This window comes from Solanum lycopersicum, chromosome 6, assembly GCF_036512215.1.
Source record: "Solanum lycopersicum chromosome 6, SLM_r2.1".
NCBI classification, from domain to species: domain Eukaryota; kingdom Viridiplantae; phylum Streptophyta; class Magnoliopsida; order Solanales; family Solanaceae; genus Solanum; species Solanum lycopersicum.
The window spans coordinates 43,339,046-43,361,978 of record NC_090805.1 but is presented as its reverse complement, the minus strand read 5'-3'; the positions used below and the strand labels follow the sequence as shown (position 1 = coordinate 43,361,978).

Here is a 22,933-nt window from a genome sequence, read left to right as displayed (position 1 = left end):
ATAATTACTAATTTAGTGTGATCATATGGTTACTTTAATATTTTTTGTCTTATTTTGTCTTTACTTATTATTCCCTGCTCTCTATTTATTTATCCATTTTTCACTTGCCACACCTATTTAAAAATTAATACTAATTGAGGTAGTGAGTTTATCATTGTTAACTATATTAACTGATAGAATTTCGAAATCAATTTATTTATTAAAGATGTTCTACCTTTTTCACAAACATTAACTCCTTAAATAAGAGTGCAATATTTAATAAATATTTTTTTTCTTATTTTTTTTAAAAATAGAAAGTAAAAAATGAACAAGTAAAAAGGGTCAGAGGGAGTATATCTACCTCGTCCTTTACTTTTTTTTTATAAGTTTATTATTCAAGTTATGAATGTGTGACATTATTTAAAAATGGAGAGCGCAACACAATCTATTCAAACTCAATAATCATTAAAACAATATTCTCTCTGGTTCAAAATAATTAAATTTTTTGTTTTAAATTAACTTGATTGTTTAATCTTTTAGACTACTTTTAGAGTATTCTTCTATTTTTATCCTTCATTTAATTTTTCTACGTTCAAAAAACTTTAATTGATTTAAAATATTATAAAGATTAATTTGATAATAATTAATAAGGATAAAAATGAAAAGCAATGTCTAATTTATGTCCTAATTTTTTCTTAAAGGAGTAAAACACCCGACAATTCAATTATTTAAAACAGAGAAAGTACTAATCAATATAATACAAATAAATATGATACACTACGAAACAAGTATAAAAAAAAGCGTAAATTATTCAAGAAAACAAATAGAAACCTTGAAATGACAAAATTATCCTCTATTTGTCATTTTAATACCAAGAAGCACAAAAAAGGTTCTTGATTATTTTTTTTTATTAGACAGTAAAATAAAAGTACAATATTGCTAAACCTAAGGAGCAAAGGAAAAACCCTAGAATAGAAGCTCACTTTTCTCCTCAAGATCGAAGTCGGATCAAATCGCCTCCAACAATGTCTGCCATGATGGTAAGCCTGCAATTATATAGTTGAAATGAGAAGCAAATCTCAGTAGAGCTGTTTAAATTTCTTAAAATGTGTCAAAAAGTGGAGTATGACTCTGTGCACTATTTCTCATGGAAATTGCTGCTAGTTTAGTGTATGTAAATAAACATACATATGTATCCAAGGTACTGGATGTGGATGCGGAGCTTGCCAACCCTGTAAATCCACCCATGGTTGTGAACTTCAGCAAAAAGCTTGCTTTTTTAACTGAGACAACTGAAATTGCAATAGTGCCTATAGTTTGTTCCTAGTAAATTCAGATTAATGTGGTAAATTTGACATTGTTGAGAGTATGAAAGGTGTTATGGTGAAGATTTTGTGTTACATGTTTAAGATCACACTTAAAGGCTCCATATTTTCTGTTGCCAGGTTTTTATACTCTCGCTAATTTGTATTAGAAGACAATTTTATTACTGCTGGAATGAAATGGGTCCAAATAGAACAGCATGAATATAGAGAAATCTATAGCCAACAACTAATTTGGAAATGAGGCACAGTTGGTTTATTTATTTGCTATATACCTATGTGGCAATGATGTATTTTTCTGGACTTCTTTTTTCTGGTCAATCAATTTCTGATCTGGTGTCGTGGCTTTTTATGTAACAGCAACCTCAGATCATATTGCTTAAGGAAGGGACAGACACGTCTCAGGGGAAGGCACAGTTGGTGAGCAACATAAATGCATGTATGGCTGTGGCTGATGTGGTGCGTACCACCCTTGGTCCTAGGGGTATGGACAAGTTGATCCACGACGATAAAGGAAACACCACTATTTCAAATGATGGTGCCACTATAATGAAGCTTCTAGATATAATTCATCCTGCAGCAAAAATACTTGTTGACATCGCCAAGTCTCAAGACTCTGAGGTATGCTGTACTTGTGTTTATGCTATTTGTTGCTATAACATCAGTTGAATAGTGTAATACTGCTAAGTCATTTCCTGTGCTTTTACTTCTAAGGTACATGAGATGCGGCTCATAAGTTGACTGTATATGCAGTCGAGACACATGAGCTTGGAAAGTTTTTTGGTTGTCCCTTCACCCCTTTTTTACTACTAGTGCCTTGTTGTCCCTCTCTGCAGGTTGGTGATGGAACCACTACAGTTGTTCTGCTTGCAGGAGAATTTTTAAAGGAAGCCAAGCCTTTTGTCGAAGAGGGTGTCCACCCTCAAAATCTTATTCGTAGTTATCGAACCGCTTCTAATATGGTAGATTTTTCCTCCTCCTGGTTGCTTGTTCCTTTTTGTCTTACCCCTTTTGGCTATATTCACTGTCCCAGGAGGGTGCAAATGGTTTGTCATCGCAGTTTATTGAGTAATTTGGTATTGATTCTGTAGGCAATCGAGAAGGTAAAAGAATTGGCTGTTAGCATAGAGGGAAAAAGTTTGGAAGAAAAGAAAAGTCTGCTTGCAAAGTGTGCTGCTACAACTCTGTCATCAAAGCTCATTGGAGGGGAAAAGGAATTCTTTGCATCCATGGTTGTGGATGCTGTTCTTGCAATCGGAACTGATGATAGGCTGAACATGATCGGAATTAAGAAGGTATACAATCTTGCAACTGGATTTTTTGTTTGTCTTCTATGAGTTCGTGGTTTCTTAATGTTGGACTTTATTATGTCGGCCTTTAGGTTCGTTTGTTGTGTCAGAAGAACCTAAAAATAGATGCTTACAAAATTTGTATTTCTGTTGTATTCCTCTTTGTACCATCTTGGTGCCTGTCAAAATAAAATCTTTACCTTATCAAATTTTGGTAGCATCTATTTTTAGGTCTATAAATATGATTTCTTTTCCCTTCACGAAAAAGACATAAACTTAGGTGGTGTAACTATTTGAGTAAGCTCTTATGAGAATCTTTACCTTATCAAAAGAAGAAAGCTCATCTTATTCAGTCAATAAGGGTTGATTTATGTGGTCTTTTCCTTATAAACAACTATTGGTTGATTTGAGTTTTAGTTAATCCCATACAAGTGGATCCTTTGATATGTTTTAGGGTATGGAAGAATAGAGTATAATATATTCATCTGTGGAAATTGAAGATAGATCTGTGAGAAAATGAAGATCATATATGCTGTGGATTACAGCTTGATTAGAGACTACAGAAAATTTTACTATTGGTTCTACGAGCTTATCTAGTATTTTCTTACCTTTTTTTTTTTGCTTTCTTTTGTATGTGTAGGTCCCTGGAGGTACTATGCGGGATTCTTTCCTTGTAAATGGTGTTGCCTTTAAGAAGACATTTTCCTATGCTGGTTTTGAACAGCAGCCAAAGAAGTTTGTAAACCCCAAGATACTTTTACTGAACATAGAGTTGGAGCTAAAATCAGAAAAAGAAAATGCAGAGATAAGGTAGTATGTTTTTGGCATACATTTTATTTTATTTGAGAATAGTTCTGTAATCTCTCCAATTCAATATTTTCTTTCATAAGTTGCACAGTTCTGAAGGTGCTTACTCCACCTAATCATCTTTTGTGTAGGCTCTCAGATCCAGCGCAATATCAGTCAATTGTTGATGCAGAGTGGAATATCATTTATGACAAGTTGGATAAATGTGTAAAGAGTGGTGCCAAAGTTGTTTTGTCTAGACTCGCTATTGGTGATCTGGCCACACAGGTTAGTAACAAACTTGCTTTATGGTCCATTCCTTTGGTTCATGATCATATCTTCACATGGATTTTTCGGAGAACTAGAATTTAGATAGATAGTAAGTAGGAACTAAAACTTGTAGCCTTATCTTTGGGGAGATCATGCCGATTTTTCTTGTGTTATGGTAGTGTACTAGTGTATTCCTACATATCTAATATGTTCTGAAGTGTCATAATATGCATAATGAACTAAAAATAGCATGTGCCTCCTCCTCATCCTTACTTTTTTGGAACTCATTGTGCCTCCTTCACCCTCTTAATTTTGGTTGGAGAGGGAGGTGTCAGTAATTTTACAACAGACCAGATCATCTATCCTAGTTTTAGAAATTGACAGAATTTCTGTGAGGGAAAGAAGTAGAAACTATATCTCCCCATCTGGTTTACCTAATTTTATCAAAAAGAAACTATAGACTCTCCACCCTGTGCAATAAAATACACTGGTGAACTTTTGATGAGGAAAAGGTTTGGTCTTGCTGTGTAATTAATGAACCCTATTAAATTTTGTAACTTGCTTGTTATTCTGCTGGTTGCTGCAAAGATATGTGGAAGTACAGTTATGGAGCTGTTGTTTTTTACTGCCATCATCTTAAGTTTACATTTCTGCCAGAATTTTCTCACTGACACTCTACTGGGCTTTAGGAGATTATTGTGAAGATTATGACTGATATTCTTGTCTTTTATCTGCACAGTATTTTGCAGACCGAGATATATTCTGTGCTGGTCGTGTCTCTGAAGAGGATCTGCAGCGGGTAGCTGCTGCTGCTGGTGGAACAGTGCAGACAACTGTGAACAATGTTATTGATGAGGTCTGGTCCTTGTCCCTGTTACCCATTGTCTTACCGGGACAACTGTACACCTTCCATAACATGGTTAGATTATAGTATTAGGTTTTGGTCGATTTTACTTTAACCAACTGGATTATTATCTAGGTTCTTGGCTCTTGTGAGATTTTTGAGGAGAAGCAAGTTGGAAATGAGAGATTCAATATATTTAGTGGATGTCCCTCTGGCAAGACCGCCACTATTGTCCTTCGTGGTGGAGCAGATCAGGTTTTTGATCACTTCAGTTATGCATATAATTGTTAATTCGATTCTTTGATCCTAATTTTCTTTTTCAATGGTCTATATAGTTCATTGAGGAAGCTGAGAGAAGCTTGCATGATGCTATTATGATTGTTAGAAGAGCTGTGAAAAACTCTACGGTTGTTCCTGGAGGTGGTGCAATAGATGTAAGCACACTCTACAACTTCCTGAGAAGATTTCTTTATGATAACAGTTGTACCTTTTGATTGATATAACACTTGGATGCAGATGGAAATAAGCCGTTTCTTGAGGCACCATGCTCGAACAATTCAAGGGAAATCTCAGCTCTTCATAAACTCTTATGCAAAAGCTCTTGAGGTAGCGATTCTTCTTTTATTTTGCTTTAACAGAGAAATGCAAGGTTAAGACTGGTATATGCTAGAAACCCTGATGATAAGAATTAGATGCTAGTCGTCCTCTCAGTCTGAAATAAATTATAGGATTGATTTTCAAACTGACAATGTGGTGTTGTATAAGTGACTTATTTTCTGTCCAAGAGTAGTTGTGAGGCAGTGCACAATGGATGTAGAGAGCAGCTGAGGGCTGTGCTTAGCATTGTCTTGTTGTATTATCCATCCTTACCACTTCTATTTTCTCTTGAAGATTTTTTTTTGTTAAAGAATGGTATTAGCACGAAGGGTGTGCTGAAAGCCCCTTTCTTTTGGAGGGCTTATGATTGGCGCTTTCCCTTTTATCAACAATTACTTTGGTGTATGTGGCCACTCTAAACTAATTTTATCAGTGGTTGAGTCTTAGACCTTCTTGAACTGTCTAATTTTATAGTTGGGTTTGTAACTTTGTATAGATCTGCTTTTGATGAAGTTATCTTTGTTGGTCAAATGTTTGTTTACCTAGGAATTGACTTGTTTGATTCCAAAAGAAACATATTGTTTGTTGTAAAACCTCTTCTTAAGCTATTGCTATTGCTCCTTTTATGTGGTATTGGATTTTTCTGAGTTTATCATTCTTAGTTGGCTAGGGCTGCCGATGCTAGTAGGTCTTTGAGATAGGCCTCAGTATTCCTTTTGTAGACGATCTCTTGATATTGCATTTTTATGGAACTTAGTCATTGTGAGATGTCTCTTATTCCTTTTTGCTCATATGTTCAATTCTGTGATACCTTACTGTTTCAACTTTGGCATAATGCAGATTATCCCCCGTCAGCTATGTGACAATGCTGGTTTTGATGCAACTGATGTGCTGAACAAGCTCAGACAAAAACACGCTCTTCCGTCTGGTATGCCTACCATTTCCCTTTGGAGGATGTATAATGATAACAGTAACTTTTTCTTTCTTAAAACAATGATAATAAGAACAGTATTAACTTTTTAGCCTTTCAAGTTTTCTAGCTACTTAGAGGGCAGTTAGTTTTTCTTGGGATGGCTCTCTGCAAAAGTTTTGGGGTTCTTTTCTTATTGTGTTCCCTTAATAATGGTACTCCTTCTGGTCCCTATTTCTGAAAGGTTCGGAGTACGAGGGTCATAGAACTTAATTTTGACTATTGGTATATGATTCTTCAAATAATTTAAAGCAAAATTTGCATATTCGAAAAGCTCAGGGGAAGTACTAGTAGTCATCCTAGTTAATGATTCAGAATATTTTTTTTTATTAAATAGTAACACCACACTTAAAATAGGAAAGGACGTAGTACCAAAAGAAAAAGGAAAAATAAAGAAAGAAATCTCATGTTCCTTAATGGTAAACACTATCCTGGGCAGGTGAGGGTGCACCTTATGGAGTTGACATTAATACTGGTGGCATAGCTGATTCATTTGCCAACTTTGTTTGGGAGCCAGCAGTCGTGAAGGTATATTTACATCCGCTGTTCTTTTTTTATTTGATAAATTTTGTTTAGCTTGTTATTAATCAATCACTCATCTTTTCTCATTTGTTTGATACCAAAGCGTCAGTTTTTCACAAGTTATTCTTGGTTCCTAAAAGTATTACAAATTCTACTTTGTCCAGATAAATGCCATCAATGCAGCCACTGAAGCTGCATGCCTCATTCTGAGTGTAGATGAGACAGTGAAGAATCCTAAGGTAATTTCGTCTTTTTTGAAACGCCAACTTCTCCCCAATTTTTCTACCATTATGGACATAATAGACAATAGGTTTCATGTATTTTTATCATCAATTTTCACATTCTCCCTTTTATTTTCTCATATTTCCTTTTGAAATTCTTCTGCGAGACAGTTTGTCAGAACTAAAAAAGAGATTCTGGTTAAGAAAGATAATTGTTATTATTGGAAATTTAAGAAATATAATTCTTTTTGTCAGAAGAGAAGAACAATGAGAATGGAGGTGAATGTGTTGAGGAAACCTTGAAACTCCTATTGTACTCCCTACACAAACTAGTAGGCAGAACAAGAACATGGAGAGGCCAACCTAAACATTATAGTCTCTTTAAGTTTTCAAAGTCTTGGAAAATATTGGTTTTGAAGAAAGGTTTTAGGAAGTGTCTTGGAAAGTGCAAAAGTTTTCAGATCTCAAATTGTGTTATCAAGTGCTTTTAGCAAAGGAAAGACTAAAGTGTATGAAACAGTGGGGCAGGTAAATGTAGTTGTAAGAGGCGGGAGGGTGACAACTTTATAGTGATTGTTAATTGAAAAATGAAATCTAAGAGAGATCGTATGTACTCTTAAAATTTGGAGATTTTTTGGCTTAGTGCATCTTTCGGATGTATGGTTACATAGGATCATTGCGCCACAATATGAATGATTTCATTGGTTCAGCAAATCATGTCATTTTGCTGCTGTTGTTATCTTTTCAATCCTGCCTTGATTTCGCTTCTTTTTAGCCGAGGGTTTGTTGGAAATAGCCTTTCTACCTCACAAAGATTCGGTTAAGGTCTGTGTATATCCTACCCTCTCCACACCTCACTTATGGGATTACATTGGGTATGTTGTTGCTGTTATTAGCAAATCAACGTCACAACTGTCAATGCATTGCAGGAATTTTACTGCCTCCCACTGTCGTACTCATAAGTTGATAGTTGCTTAGCAAGAATTGCTGGAAGAAAATAACCCAGTAATGATGCGGTAGCTCTTCTGACTTTTGTTGATTAACAGTATAACTTAAGATCGTTGTGGCCAGACCTTAGTGGTAAGGTTTGTTATTACTATGAATTTTAGGATGTATAGGGGTCAAGAATTTATCCCATTCCTCGATCTTCTAACAAAGCAAAGCGGGGAAGGAAAAAATAATAGAGATGTGGTATGGAGGGAAACTCTATATGGTGCCATTTAGCCTAAGCTGACAAGGTTATAGTAGTCTGGTCGCTCAGTGTTGCAGTCTGAGCTAGATGAGAAGAGACCGTAATGTGCAAAGTTTTGGCAAGTTCTCCTATATGTCTCACCTTTCTTTCGATAACTGAGAAATCCCTGAGGGCGAGTTGGCTCACTGTCCAAAACTCCGTGAATAATGTGCCCGTTTCTCTAGGGTTCTTCAATGTGCGGATTTTGTTTGTTGCAGGGTTTCAAAATGTGACGTGCACCTAGCCCCCACACATCACACACTTCTCTTATGTCTAGATCATAGCCTTGTGGTCTTCATATGTCTCGCAATTTTCTTCCTTTTAGAACAGTAGCTAAGGTGCTGGTTTCTTTGAGGATACCATTGCCTACTGTGGAGCGGAAAGGTATAAACTTGCACTCTACTTCTGCTGTGGTCTAAGAATTTCTGAATCTAGAAAAGTCTGATCAGTTTAAGCTAGTCTTCTTCAAGCTCACCATGTGTATCTGCAGTTTAGATGAAGTTTTGTGGATTCTTTAGGTTTGCTTATCTGGTTTCCTTTTTGCTTCTGTTGGATGTGTCCATTGAACTTGTAAGCATCCTTACCATGCGTGAAATAATTCCTATTTCCTTCCGAATTGCAGTCTGAGAGTGCACAAGGAGATGCTGCTGCAAGTGCCATGGGTGGTGGTAGAGGGCGTGGACGTGGACGTGGAATGAGACGGCGATAGATTTCATAAGTTCTTTTGCAGATTTTGCTATGATTTTTATGTAGTGTTTGCTTTTTTCCCCATGTTTGCTCCTCCCTTCTGTAGTTCTAGTTGTCTCCCTCGATCAAAATGTTCAAATTTGGACATCGATTCTCATATAGCAACCGAGAAACAATCAAAACAGAGCTGTGTTAAGTTCAGGCAACATCCAGTAAACTAAATTATTTTTGTTGCTGTCAGTTTTGCAATGTACGAAGCCTGCCGCTGGATATATAATATTCTGTGTATTAAACTTCATCTTGTGTTGAAAAGTTCACAAATTTACGACATAAAAACTTTTAATTTGTCTGTTTAAGGCCGTTGGTATATATAAGAAACCAATGGAAAAAGAGGTCTTTGGAAAAATAATTGATAAGTATAATAACATAGTGGTTTAGAGATGTTTTCAAATCCAGCTTAAATATTTACCACTTAAATCTTTTTAAGTAAGCTGTTGCAGCCTACTTTGAGCTTGAAGCTTTCTGTTACTCCTTTATCTTCCACAGACCTGTACACATACTTCTTTCAATCCATTTTAATTGTTTTCGAACATCAGTATGGCTTGTATTCAAAGTCAAATTAGATTACGTTAATTTGATACTTTAAACTTAAATTTTAGTTATTAAAAACTATGAAAAGTATTATAAATTGTAATTTTTTACTGAAAAAATATATCATAAAATATTAATAAAATTTTTTGTTGGTTGACTTTAAGAAAGGCAACCATGGGTACTAAAAAGGAAGGGAGAGAGTATTGGAGGGATTATCTGAGAATGGCACAAACATAGTGATACAAAATCCAACATATATTCGTTGCTTTCTGAACTTTATAAAACCTACAGAAATCAATTCTTTTGACAAGAAAGAATTCTATTGATACAAAAGCACAACTGAGCTTTTGTGCTGGATTTATGTACACGAACAAAACTTTTGAATCTGTTACAGAATGATCATACAACATCATATAGATTAAACCTATTCCACTCGTTCACTAATATTTTCTATAAGCTGGTTTGCACTCAGCACTGCATTTTCAGGCGGAGTTCTACGTTTGATTAGCTGTCTTGGACTTCTACACGTCTGAATTATATTTGACATTTCTTCAGCTTTTGCAATGATGGATTTTCTCCTTGAATGCGATGTGTCTCCATCTCTAATATATGTGTTGGGCAACTTCTCGGCGTAGGGTGTAGATACCATCATGTTTCTAAGTTTCTCTGCATTATCATTCATGCCTTGTTTTGCGAGATCATTACAGAGTCTCTGATATGTGAGATACTGAGGAACTACTCCTCTCCGAATCATGTCATGAAACCACTCGACAGCTTCATCAAATTGATGCATCTTGCAGAACAGATGTATAAGCATGGTACTTGTAGCCAAGTCCAAATCAAAACCCTTTGTCCTCATTTCTTGGATGATTTGCAATGCCAGATCCAATCTATCCTGCTCACATAGCATCTTAACCAGCAAATGGTATGTTAGTCGATCTGCTACGTATCCAGATTCAATTAACTTGGTATAGAGGTTTAAGCCTTCTTCAATCTTCCCAAACTTGGAGAAGTACCGAAAAAAGTAATTGTAAGTTGTTGGAGTTGGCATAAAACCTCTATCTATCATCATCTTAAGAATCTTACTTGCCCCAGCAATATCTCCTGCCTTGCAAAAGCCCTTCACCAACGAATTGTAAGTTGATAGAGTTGGACCAGATTCCAACACTAACAGCCTCTCCATCATTCCTGATGCTTCCTTGAACCGTCCTGCTTCTCCTAAAGCATCAATTACTGGATTGTAGACAACAACATTGGGATGAATTCCTTCCTCTTTCATTTCATCAATTAGTTCAATTGCCATCTCAACTCTACGCATCCGGCACAATCCTTCAACAAGGGTACCATAAGTTACAACGCTAGGTTTTATGCCCTCCTTTTTCATCTCAGTCCACAACCGCTCAGCTTTCTTCAGCTTTCTTGATCGAAACCATCCATTTAGCAATATATTATAGACCCGAATAGATGGCGACCAATTTAAGTCTTTTCCTTTTCGCCTATAAAAATAATCTGAAGCTTCCCTAATATGCCCCTCTTTGCATAAAGAATCTAATAGTATCTCAAATAAGTTGTCTTCCAAGCCCAAACCATGTATCTCTAAATTAGTAGAAAATTCATATGTTCGAATGGCTGGTAAGAGCATACCTGCAAAAAAAAGAAAAAACATGGGTTACATGTACTCTTCAGATAATTAGAACTTTCATGGATTGAATATAAATGGAGGGAACAAAAGATAAGAAAAAGGTAAATTTTTTGCCTAAGTACTGAATTCAGTAAAAGACATATTTAAATAAGACAGTTCCCCTCATGTTTTTTACCTTATAACAGAAACAAATTACCATGTCGATATTAGGATGTAATCACATTATAGAACAAATTAATGCCTTTTACGGGTGATCCTGATAGGTATTCCAAATATTCATTTTTAACAAGCAAAATACAACACATTAGACATCTTTGAATAACCAATAACTAATTAATTGTATAAATTCAACGTAAAAATAGACCAACATTTAGCATAATGTACAACAACAACAACTCCGAATCCAGTTCTAACACAGCGCTTGTAGATCGTATTATCAAATCTAATATAAGGTTCTGAAGTTTTCAGCTTACTGACATGAGAACGTAATGAACTAGAGCAAACTACTAGCTACGAATAAAAATGAAGTTCAAAAACTCTATAACTTCATCTATTGCAAGAATGACATAGCTGGTCTTATCGAATGGTTCAGTTGAACCGTAGAAGAGGTCTTGCCCCCATGAACTTGGTCTAGTGGTAAGATGCAAAACATGATGTGTGGGTTACACACACGTCATGGGTTTGCCCAAGACAAAACATGGTAATTAAGTGGAGAAGGGTTGAGGGGCAGGGCGGTACGCCACAACCGTTGGGCATTTCTTGGTCATAAATGAAACAAATGTAGCTGGTATCAACAATAGATAAAGGAGGCAGCTTTCCTAACTAGTTGAACTATATAAATCCCTTGAATACTGAATTCGTTGAGATGGATTAACCTGAATAGAGCTAAACGGATAGTGGCGTCTAGGGAGGACAGAGTGACCTTATCCCCTACCTCAAAAAGTTGTTTTCGATAGACCGTTAATAGTCCAAAACAGAACAGTGACTACAATAAAATAACACGGAAGTCGAAGTACAACAAAACAATAGATAGTAACAAAAATCGATTAAAGGTATTCATTCTGGAAAAAAAACAAGCAGTACCTGCCCTTGAATATCTTCTAATCATTATGGCAAATGTACCAAGATTGGGTCTTTCAGTAGAATTGAGTCTATCAAGTATCAAATTCCAAGCAGAATCAAATTCCCTTTCCTTGCCAAGGGCATTAACCACAGCATTAAACACGGGCAAAGAGAACTTAAACCACTCTTTCTTCTCAGCCCATAGATAAAGAGTAAACAAAGGCTTAGGAGAAGAATCAAAATGGTTAAAAAGTTGAAGAAACATACACTCATTTACTTCGATCCCAGCTCTATCCAAGGCATTTTCAAGAGCAGGGCCAGGTGGGATGGTGGGGTCACGTAGAATCTCAGATAGGGTGGTGAAATCAGTTGGGCAGTAATTAGGGGTTTCGGGTTGGTGGGTTGAAGGAGGGGGTGAAAAGAGGGGTGTTGGTTGTTTGGGTGGGTAATTCAGCTTAGGCAATTTCATTAGGGGTTTTCCTCGCGTTGATTTCAGCCATGATTGAGTGGAGAAGAGCTTAAAAGTAGGGTTTTTGGTAGTGAGATGTGAGACAAGAGAGGTTAGAGAGATAATGGAGCGGCGGATGTGGGTGGAGTTTAGAGTTTTCATTGCATTTGCTCCACAGAGTGATAATGGCGGATTGAGGTTTTTATGGGGTTTATGACCATGAATTGTCCGAGTACAAAACTCTTCTTGTATCCTTAGTGTTCGAAGGGAAAAGGGTGAAAAATATATTTCAAATTTTATTTTATTAGTTGATTATATTTTTATCGTTAAAATAAAATTATCATTTTCTTGTCACAACTCACCATTTATGCCCTCTTAAAAACTCCAAATTGACTAACATTATCCGAATTATTTTATATGACCCATTTTCATTTTATACCCATACCCGACCCCTCTAATCTCATGACCCAAAAAACTTTCTTTATACATTCCTTCTTAAATGGACTTGTTTTTTTAGGAGATATCATTGTTGACAGAGTTATAAGAAGTGGAGACTTTGAAATTGGTGGTGTTAGGAGTTTTTGGACCATCTCAATTTTTAATTGGTTGTGGAAACTGTACGCATCACGCAAGCCAGAATGCTAATCAATAGAGGCGGCGATGGTGGTGGAACTGAAATTGATGCATATGTTGTATGCAATTTTTTTTTTTAGATAGATTGACTATACAACAGTGACACTGTTATTATTATATATGCTTATAGTTTATCAACACGAAAACAACTTTATTATATGTAATTTTTGGCTGGCATCATTTTTTTTTTTATAATACATGCCTCAATAGAAGGATTGGGAATTCTATTCTATATTGTTGTTTGATTTCCAAATTTAAACTCCGTTTTCGATACTTTTGATAGCCCAAACTCTTCTTTGGACATGCTTAAAAAGTTGCCTAATGACCTCTTTTTCAAGATCAGCCAACACCTATAATCAGTTGTACATACTACAAATGGTCTTTTATGGTTCTACAGGATGAAAATGTACAACGACTTTCTGCATCACTACTATTTCTTGGAAGTGAAATCCTCTTTCTCTGTGCGGCAGCGAACTTCTGCCATCTCTTATAGCTATCTTGATGAGTTTCTTAACACTAAGCATTAGTTCTCTTAGAGAAGACTGGAAAGAAGAAAACAAACTAGAAATTTAGAGACCTTTAATAGCTAAACTGAAAATGCAGCTTGTCCTTGATGATGAAAAGGCTCGAGTTATTTACACAAGAGGTTGGAGTTAAATTCTTTGTCGCTAACCATCAAAGGCAAAGCCATGTGTTCATGCCTGTTGTCCGTCGTGCTCATAATGGACCTTATAGTTGTCATAGATGTTAATGTAGTAGGATAAAGAGGTCTAGTTTCTTCCTTCAATTTGCTCGATAACAGAATGGACACATCAGTTATCATATCAGGACTTCTCATTAATGCCCAGTAGTTTGAAATCTTCAATGAAGAAATGATAACTCAGTGGTGTATTATGTTTTTCTAGGTAAAGAGCAAAATCATGTTATGCTCGTCATTTGGCAAAGAGAATGAAGCACTTCTTCCATTTGCTGTCCTCAATAACAGCTAACAGGGCTAAGCTATGATCAAAGCGAGTGAATCTACTAAAATATCACTTGAGTCCGAGATCTCTTGATTAATAATGAAGGAAGGAGTACTTACCACTTCACCACTATCTTTGTTGATACGTCATCGTGTACATGTCATCATAAGAATTCTTCATTGTCGAATGATATATTTTCTGCAAACTAGAACACATCACTCTTTCTTCTATTGAGAACAGACATATAGAGAATTTTTTTTAAAAATTATAATAACGTGGACAACTAAGAAACGTAAACCTACTTGATTGGTACATAATAGTTCCTCTGTTTCGTCCAAGTATCCACCCGTTGCAACTGTTTCTTTTTTATATCGACTTCTTCTCAGCTTCCATACCACCGAGGTAAAAGGCCAATCCCCATTAAAGCAGAGTCATGCTCGTTCGTCGTATGGGTTATATCTCACCTTCTCTTTCTATAAAAACCTCACCTTTCTTCTCTATTCTCACAAAAAACCCTTTTCCATTTCATCATCTTCATCCTATCCAATTCTTCAAACCAATTCACACCAAATCCCCACAAACCCATCTCTTTTCCATGAACCAAAAACCCCATTTCACCACTTCCGCTGCTTTTCTCCAAGAACCCACAAACACAAAAACATTGTCTAACAGGTCGGCCAAGAAAGCTCGCCGTGACGCCCCTGAGAGTGTGCTGCGTCATCAGTTAGACCAGTGTTCTAAACGGGGTGATTTACAGGAAGCAATTCGACTTTATGAAGAAGCTAAGTTAAACAATATTACCCTTAATGTTCATCATTATAATGTGTTGCTTTATCTTTGTTCTTCTGGTTCGGGTACTGAGGGATGTGGGATTGAGAAAGGATTTCTGATTTTTAAACAGATGGGGGTTAATGGTGTTGCTCCGAATGAGGCGACGTTTACTAGTGCTGCTAGATTGGCAGTTGCTAAGCAAGACCCAGAAATGGCTTTTGATTTAGTGAAGAAAATGAAGAGTTTTGGTGTTCCTCCTAAGTTAAGATCATATGGCCCAGCGTTGTTTGGGTTTTGTGAAAAGGGAATGGCTGATAAGGCTTATGAGGTTGATGTACATATGGGGGAATCAGGGGTTGTGGCTGAGGAAGCAGAGCTTTCTGCTCTGTTGAAAGTTAGTTCTTTTTCTAAAAAGGCTGATAAAGTATATGAAATGATGCATAGATTAAGGGCAAGTGTAAGGCAGGTGTGTGAAGAGACTGTTGGTGTAGTAGAGGATTGGTTTAATTCTGAATATGCTGCTGAGGTTGGGCTGCAGGATTGGGATGCTCGGAAAGTGAAGGAAGGTGTTGTGAAAGGAGGAGGTGGTTGGCATGGACAAGGGTGGTTGGGAAAGGGGAATTGGACTGTAGTGAGGGCGGAGATGGATAGTTCCGGAGTTTGCCGTTCATGTGGGGAAAAGCTTGTGTGCATTGACATTGATCCTAAGGAGACAGAGAACTTTGCTAATTCCTTGGCTGAATTGGCTTCTGAAAGAGAAGTCAAGGCTAATTTTGTGCAATTTCAGGTCTGTTGATTTTCTTCTGGTGCATTTTATAAATTACTTGTTACATAAAGTGTTACCCTTCTTCTTGGGCTAAATGGTAGGAATTATATGTATTTCTCCTGTTGGTATTAAGATTTTTGCGTCCAGTTAACTGAAGTATTGATTAATTGTTTGAATACTTGCCAGGATATCCTACATGGTTCATTGTATTAGTGTTTTTAGAAGTCTGTTTTTGTTTTGATGAAGTAATTGACTTAATTAATGACATTAACAAGATGCGAAATAATTACAAAATATAGAAGCAATGCTCATGATAGTGACTGAGGGCTCACATGATATATGCTTTGATGAACTCCACGGATTCTTGGTAGAAAGCCATTGTGTATTCATCAGGACCAGGCCTTGTCTAGTGTACATGACTGTATAGCTGCTAACACTTTTAGAAGTTTCAAGTAAGTCTAACACTTAATTGCATTAAGCACCTTCGACTCATGGATGGCTTTGCCATAAAGTTTAGATATGCATTCCTGCTGCTGCCATCCCAAAGAGCAAAGCATTGAAGTTAAATCAACCCCATCAAATAAATATAAAAGAAATAAAAGGGTACTTTGTCTAGATATATTATACTTGGAGATTATAGGTTGGAATTCCCTTATAGGATTTTGATGAAGGCCTCTATGATTTCTTTTTGATGACTAATAAGATTTTATAGCACGTTTGGGCAAAAAACCATGTACAACTAGTATACCAAGATAAGTAGAAAATCTATAACAAAGTATGATTTTCTATGAACGTCACCCACTAATCTATACATAAAGGAAATTCGTGAATGCACTAAAACGAAATTAGGGCTAAGAGGCTATTCATCAACTGTGCAAAATCACTACCCTCAAAAGCTCTCCTATTTCCTTCTCTCCAAACAATCCACTAAGTGCGAGTGGAGCAATCTTCCAGGCCCTACTTCCTCTCCTCCACTTTGCACAGTTCTAGGTAACTTCAGTTCTTACGTGATGCCTGGCATAACCCACTGAAGGCCTCTATGATATGTCAGATATAGTGATAGGTTGGGAATAAAGCTGTCTGCTTTTGTCTTTATTATGTAGTGTTGTATGCAAACAATAAAATAGGATCATGATGTTGTAACACAAATAAATAGCTCATATGATTGTTTATGTCAACCTCTACGATTAGCATTTATGATTTAACACTCTTATGTGTGGTGATTCTTTAAAGCATGAATCTTCTGAAATATCGTTACCACAGATATATTCATTTAAAGTAGGTAAAATGCTTCTGTGTATTTCCAATATTTGTTGTCTCCTTGCTTCAGGCATTCAGTGCTTGAAAGAATATTGAACTGATATAGAGTTGCACTCACTCAGGACTGGCTTCAGAAGCATGGTCCATTCGATGCCGTGGTGGATGGTGCAAATGTCGGCCTTATCACTCAACGAAATTTTAATTTCTCCCAGGTAGAACTACATTTTTTCCTGTCTTTTCTTGTGTTTTTTCTTTGGGTGTGTGGATGGGAGGGTAGAATTAGGGATGCAGTTTGATATGTGTATAGAAGTTAATCATATATATTTCAGCGGTAGAGAGGGTGACTCTCGGACTTACTTACCATCCCTATATTCGTTTATTTAGCATGACCAAGAAATATAACTTACTTTGCGTCCCTCTTTTTGTGTTATTTAGTATGACTAAGAAAGAGAGAGAGACACAGAATAACTGCCCCTTTCTGTTTAACTTCATAGAAATTGATGATGCTAATGTGGAATAGGTTGCAAAGTCTTCCAGTTTTAATTTATCAAAATGACCCTTATGCCCAGTTCCTTCCCACCCACCCACCTAGGCACCCACTGTCTAGTATGGATTCGTTATCTCTTAAGTAGTGACGGGAAGCGTACCAACTTCTCAAGATGATGTTCTAGCTAGGTATTGTATAAGAAAGAGTTCATATAGATTTCTTTCTATTGCAGCTTAGGTCTGTTGTCAATAAATTAAGGCAGATGAGTGAATCGAAGAAACTTCCATTGGTTATTTTGCACAAAAGCCGTACAACTGGTGGTCCTGCTCAACATCCTAATAACAAGAAGCTGTTAGAAAGCTGGAAGAAAGCAGGTGCACTTTATGCCACTCCACATGGTTCAAATGATGATTGGTAATACTCTTTACTTTGAGCTCTTACATGCAAATAGGAATTGGTGGCTAGTAGGTAGGTGAACTTATTTGTTTCCAAGAGGGTACAACTCATATATAATTAAATTTTATGGGAGAAAAAGTAATCTATTTAAACAGATGCCATCAACATAATAGTGATGTTGCTCAGCAAATTACTGAACATACCAAGAAACCCGTCTCCATAAATGGATATGATGGTATATCCGTATCTCTTTTCTTGACTAGTCTTGCTTTCTTGCAGTTACTGCTAGTGTTGCCCAGCTGTTTGAGTCCACATTTCTGCTGTCCTTTCCTGCAACTGTTAGCCTGTTCTTTTTCTGTGTCATTCCATTCAATTCTTTATTCTTTGTTGGGACCAAAGTCGCTCTTGCACACTTTTCTTCTTCTCTCTTTAAGTGTCTGGTTGTCATCAACATTTTTCCTCCATTCAAGATCAAATTGTTCTTCTCCACATTGCTCAATGCGCACAACTTTTTTTGTTGGGATCAACACACATAACTTCAACTCATCATGACATGAAGATCTGACATTGAACATGAAACAATTGCTTCACCTTTCCCTTCTTTGGATGAAATTCTGACTGGCGCCAGATGCAAATTCTAGGTTGTACCAGACACCCTTAATATATAACCAGTGTAGCTCTTGTTGGTTGGCTTTTGTTTTGTGAGTGCTTTCATATTATGGCTTTTCTGAGGCGTAAGCTTATTCTCCAGGTACTGGTTATATGCTGCTGTCAGTTCCAAAGGCTTGCTTTTGACAAATGATGAGATGAGAGACCATTTGTTCCAACTATTAGGCACTAGCTTTTTTCCCAGATGGAAGGAAAAACATCAGGTCTAATCTCTCTCTCGCACTATTCTGTAACATGTTAAACAATGAAAAGTTGGAATCCTTATTACAGTGCTATAGAGTCCTCTATTACAGTTCCTACTAAAGATAGAGTAAAAAAAAGGGTACTCTTTTTAGTGTATAGTAGCTTAATATCTGTATAAGTAGGTTATGCCAAAATAAAAAAGAAGAAGAAAGACAGTTATGCTGAGAAAAAGGTGAAGTCCTGTTACACTGTTCCTATTAAATTACCAAAATTCTTCATTATAGCTGGTTGTCAAAGAATGCAGAGATAGGTGCAGGGTTGTGAGAATTGAAGTTCTCCTAAAGAACTCGTCTGATGGAGCTGAGAGAGTTTATGTTATTGGGGTTAATGGTGATGCTTTTAAATAAGGCAATCAACAGTTAGATTCCATAACGGTCTTCTATTTACAAATTGCAGATCCGGATGACAGCTTCAAGAGATGACGGACTTAAGCTCCATATGCCACCACCCTATTCAATTGTTATTCAGGTGAGCCATCTCATGACTAATCCATATAATTTAAGCTCACCTTAGCTGTTATTCTAATGTCCAACTCTACTTTGTACGTGTGAAATTGAAATGTAGGAGTCAGAGCAGGGTTGTTGGCATATACCAACTCTTACTGGAGATGACCTTGAGATACCAAGACAGTGGGTATGTGCTACCAGGAAAAAAGCACTGCACTCTGTCTTTCGATGAACTGGGAATCAAATCATTAACATATAAATGTGATTTCTGGGACAGCATCAGTGAAGCAACCATGCATGAGTGCTTTTTTTCTTTGAAGAAGCTTATAATTTGAACTTCTCATAGGTTGTTGTAGATGGAGATCAGGAAGATCGCTAAATGCAAAAGTTTCTGGATACAGTCAACGTCTCTATAACAGTCTAGTTTTATTATCTTGTATACTAGTTTTTGCTTGTGTGTTCTGGAGTATTTTGTCAATTTTTTTGTAACAATTTTGCCAGTTACAAGTGTTAGAAGGAAAAAGTTCTGCCACAATAGAAGAATCGTGCTTTTGAAACTCAAAGAGGATATTGCTGCATTTTAATATTTAATTTGCTGGTCCCTGAGTACAAGAAGAAAAACAGCTTATGAAGTTCAAATTATTTATCTTTGAATAGAAACATCTATTTGATCAGTTGAACAATCTTGCTAGAGTTTGATTATCAGTATTATCTCCTCTGAGAATTTCTGTGTAGAGTTATTTATTGCAGGAATCAAATTCTTCAAAGAACACCAGGAATATGGTTTCAATTGATTAAATGACAATGGTATTGAAAGCTATGCATACACTATTGGTTCCAAGAACTTGGATGACTGTTGTGGTGTCTTTCCCATCTTGCAAGCCGAGCTGCAGTTTGATATTTCACTTTTATTCTTTAACACTCAACCACCCCACAGATCCAAACTCCTCTATGACTAAATATTACCCCTCTTTGGTGCTCCTAGTTTTAGTATCTTAATAGTCAGATAAACTCATCTAATTTTGCGAATAGTCAATTTTCTTATTAGACTTTGTATTACTTTAGTTTGGTGGTTTCCTGCCAAAAGCACAATCTGGAGATTGATAGGCAGAGGCAGATCAGATGTGGAGGTCGAAAGGAGCAAATGCCAACTGCACCCCACTCTCTTGAAGAAGTATGTTTTCTGTTAATATATACCAATTCTAATAGATATCTTATCAATATACAATGTTGGAGCTGAAAGCAGTCCAAATCCCTATTACATATACACTGTGTTCGCCCCTATTGACATATATCCTTGTTTTGTACATGCATTCCTTATTGTTCTCTAGAACTTTATCCTTTTTTTCTTCAATATGCATGGCTAACAATGACAAGGGGAAGTATTGAAAATAAATGCATAAAGTTTTCATGGCTAGCAATATCCAGAGGATATCGAAAGGGAGGGAGATCCATCTTCTACATTTAGCCAACTTTAGGAAAACCAGTATGCATATGATATGTTATTATTGAAAGTAGTTTGCATACTCCCTCTTCGAATAAGACAAAAGCAATAGAGACAGGTCTCATGTAGCTGCAATAAATTTTTTTTTATGTGCACATGACATATTTCAACTTATGACATCTTCATCAGCCAAAACTAGGATCATCAGGATATGTAAGACTTTAGCTTTGACTAGTTAGGTCTGAATCTCACTAGTCAAAACTAATTTCAAGGGGTTAACATACTAACAAATGCTGAAGATTATATATGAACTTGCAATATAAAATGTGATTTTGCGGAGTTACATCCAAGTCCTAGATAGATTCGTAGTTTATGTTGTGACACGGGTACTTAACATAGTAGCAACAAAAATCCACTTTCAGTAAGTTAGGATTCGAAAAAAAGGAGTCAGGATTCTTGACAAAAATTTCAGGGTTCTTGGAAAATATTACATTTTCAAAAAGCCACTTTTGATCAAGGGTTCTTTCTTGTTGAGATGCTTACATATGCTTGAGGGTCTTTTTTAGTGACTATGAATGGAACCATTCATGGTAGCTATAACTGAATATTCCTGGTTTGATAATGTCGCAGTTGATCAAATCAGTGTCTTCTAAAAATCAATAAGCAATAATCATTAAGCAGCATGTTCGGAGGAGCCCTTTTTATGCTTTCTTTCAGTCAAGTTTTGGTCCCTTTAGAACTCTATTCTTTACATTGAGTCCTCTTTAGCTTCTGCTTCTTCAATAAGAAAGATCAGTATCTGATCTTCATGCTATGATCAATGAAGACCCAAAAATAGACTGTATGATCTTCAATGTCAGATCTTCACACCATTATCAATTTGTTTCTCACTCTACTTTTCAGGTTATCATATCATGCTTGATATGAGTTACACTTTGTTACAAGTAAGTTTAACCTGATAGTCTCAGAACATAAAACTCAAATTTTTTCTCCCCATCTTTTACAAGTACGTGGTGACTCTGTTTCTTACTGAAACATGGAGGATGTATGCAGACTAAGTTAGACATGCTCATTAATTTCCATTGAGGAAACTTCAAGATCTTCTAGGCTGAAGAATAATTTAAACAAATAAATACTCTAATGGAACTTCTTAAAATAGCTATAAAGGCATACTGATTTGCATTATCCAAGTCCATTTCAGCAGGATCACAGGTGTGAGAAGTTAAGATAGGATGTTGCCAATTTTCGAAAAAGAAGTTAAGATGGGGTTAAATAGATAGCAAAGAGCAGAGATGCTGATTGATTATAGTAGAGAGGGGCAATGTTGATTTTAGAGATATTTGTAATAACCTGGTTCACAGTAGCTACCAGGTTACAAGTCACTTCCTTGCTTTTGGTGGTGGTCTCTTTTGCAATGGCTTAGTCCAGACAAGGCAATAACCCATCTAAAGCTGTATGAGCAGTGGGGTTTTGACTCCATTGCTACACAAGTGTATGTAGTCTTGCTGAAATGCACAGATAATTAAGAACAATAGAGATGTTTCACATACTGGATATGATAAAAACATAGATCAGAAGTAAGAATATTAGAGGTACCTTGATAGTAAGTCTATATTGGGTTATGTTGTTGGAAGTAAGAATATACAACAACATACCTAGTGTAATTCCACAGGTCAGGTCTCTCGACCATAGTCCTTATCCCTAGCTCATGGGGGGTAGAGATGTTATTTCCGATAGACCCTCGTCTTAAATAACTTGAAAGTAAGACTATGAATGTCATATTTGTTGTGATACCCCAAAATTACTTTGAGAAACAAGTTGTGCATGACCTTTTCCCTTATTTATGGTTTAGTTTGTAGAATATTTAACTTCTTTTGTATCCAACATCATGTTAAAAGTTCTAACTCCGTTTTATCCTGCTTTAGGAGAAGCTGTATCCATAGAAGAGTGTTGATTGCCTAATGCGAGAAGAGATCTCAACAACATAATGGAACAGCATCATCATTAGTGAAATACTTGCGAGAGCAGCTTACTTGCAGTTGTGGAGAACAAGAAATATGCCCCAGTGATGAGAATCCACCAAAAAATCTAACTTGCTTATTACCCACCAGTGAAATTTGGCAAGCAAGAGTAACTCATAAAAATGAATCATCCTAGATTTACTTCACAGATCATACAGCTCTGAAAAAGTAGCTAACTGTAACTTATTTGAACACACGACAACAAAAGTTTAGTTCATATCTTAAATCATGAGAAACTTTCTATAACATTCCCTCCGGTCTATTTTCCTTGTCGCCCTTATTAAGAATAGATGATTCAAAATACTCCGTCTCATAAGTGTCACTAAGTGACAAAATAAAATTGCCTCCAAATGTCACCTTAGAAATTCAAAGTA

At 36.3% G+C, this 22,933-nt stretch overlaps 3 protein-coding genes across 4 annotated transcripts; 2 read left to right on the top strand and 1 right to left on the bottom strand.

The window, feature by feature from the left end:
* The first annotated feature begins 800 nt into the window (after nucleotides 1–800).
* Nucleotides 801–9,014, top strand: LOC101247034 (T-complex protein 1 subunit eta). The gene is made up of 14 exons (XM_004241764.5): nucleotides 801–1,019; nucleotides 1,662–1,922; nucleotides 2,138–2,263; nucleotides 2,393–2,596; nucleotides 3,231–3,400; nucleotides 3,529–3,664; nucleotides 4,386–4,502; nucleotides 4,626–4,745; nucleotides 4,826–4,924; nucleotides 5,007–5,096; nucleotides 5,928–6,015; nucleotides 6,497–6,585; nucleotides 6,744–6,818; nucleotides 8,654–9,014. The coding sequence occupies exons 1-14, from the start codon at nucleotides 1,005–1,007 to the stop codon at nucleotides 8,738–8,740; spliced, it is 1,677 nt and encodes a 558-aa protein (XP_004241812.1). The 5' UTR covers nucleotides 801–1,004; the 3' UTR covers nucleotides 8,741–9,014.
* Nucleotides 9,015–9,546: 532 nt separating this feature from the next.
* Nucleotides 9,547–12,811, bottom strand: LOC101247335 (pentatricopeptide repeat-containing protein At5g11310, mitochondrial). The gene is made up of 2 exons (XM_004241765.5): nucleotides 12,035–12,811; nucleotides 9,547–10,953 (listed from the first exon to the last, which is right to left on the bottom strand). The coding sequence occupies exons 1-2, from the start codon at nucleotides 12,621–12,623 to the stop codon at nucleotides 9,734–9,736; spliced, it is 1,809 nt and encodes a 602-aa protein (XP_004241813.1). The 5' UTR covers nucleotides 12,624–12,811; the 3' UTR covers nucleotides 9,547–9,733.
* A 1,480-nt stretch (nucleotides 12,812–14,291) lies between these two features.
* LOC101247626 (proteinaceous RNase P 1, chloroplastic/mitochondrial) lies at nucleotides 14,292–19,777 on the top strand. Of its 2 annotated transcripts, none has more exons than XR_011221784.1 (6): nucleotides 14,292–15,614; nucleotides 16,976–17,065; nucleotides 17,573–17,714; nucleotides 18,488–18,608; nucleotides 19,045–19,116; nucleotides 19,213–19,777. XR_011221784.1 is itself a non-coding variant. In XM_004241766.5 (6 exons), the coding sequence occupies exons 1-6, from the start codon at nucleotides 14,490–14,492 to the stop codon at nucleotides 19,324–19,326; spliced, it is 1,704 nt and encodes a 567-aa protein (XP_004241814.1). In that variant the 5' UTR covers nucleotides 14,292–14,489; the 3' UTR covers nucleotides 19,327–19,777. The 2 variants fall into 2 exon arrangements, 1 of the variants encoding a protein (XP_004241814.1); XM_004241766.5 differs by having other exon boundaries at nucleotides 17,573–17,754.
* The last annotated feature ends 3,156 nt before the right edge of the window (nucleotides 19,778–22,933 follow it).

Coding starts and splice junctions, on each gene's coding strand:
- LOC101247034 (XM_004241764.5), top strand. Junction 3,665..4,385: donor TTGGTGATCTGGCCACACAG/GTTAGTAACAAA, acceptor TTATCTGCACAG/TATTTTGCAGACCGAGATAT. Junction 5,097..5,927: donor CTTATGCAAAAGCTCTTGAG/GTAGCGATTCTT, acceptor GGCATAATGCAG/ATTATCCCCCGTCAGCTATG.
- LOC101247335 (XM_004241765.5), bottom strand. CDS start 12,623: ATGAAAACTCTAAACTCCACCCACATCCGCCGCTCCATTATCTCTCTA. Junction 10,954..12,034: donor TAGAAGATATTCAAGGGCAG/GTACTGCTTGTT, acceptor TTTTTTTTGCAG/GTATGCTCTTACCAGCCATT.
- LOC101247626 (XM_004241766.5), top strand. CDS start 14,490: ATGCTCGTTCGTCGTATGGGTTATATCTCACCTTCTCTTTCTATAAAA. Junction 15,615..16,975: donor CTAATTTTGTGCAATTTCAG/GTCTGTTGATTT, acceptor GCACTCACTCAG/GACTGGCTTCAGAAGCATGG. Junction 17,066..17,572: donor GAAATTTTAATTTCTCCCAG/GTAGAACTACAT, acceptor TTTCTATTGCAG/CTTAGGTCTGTTGTCAATAA.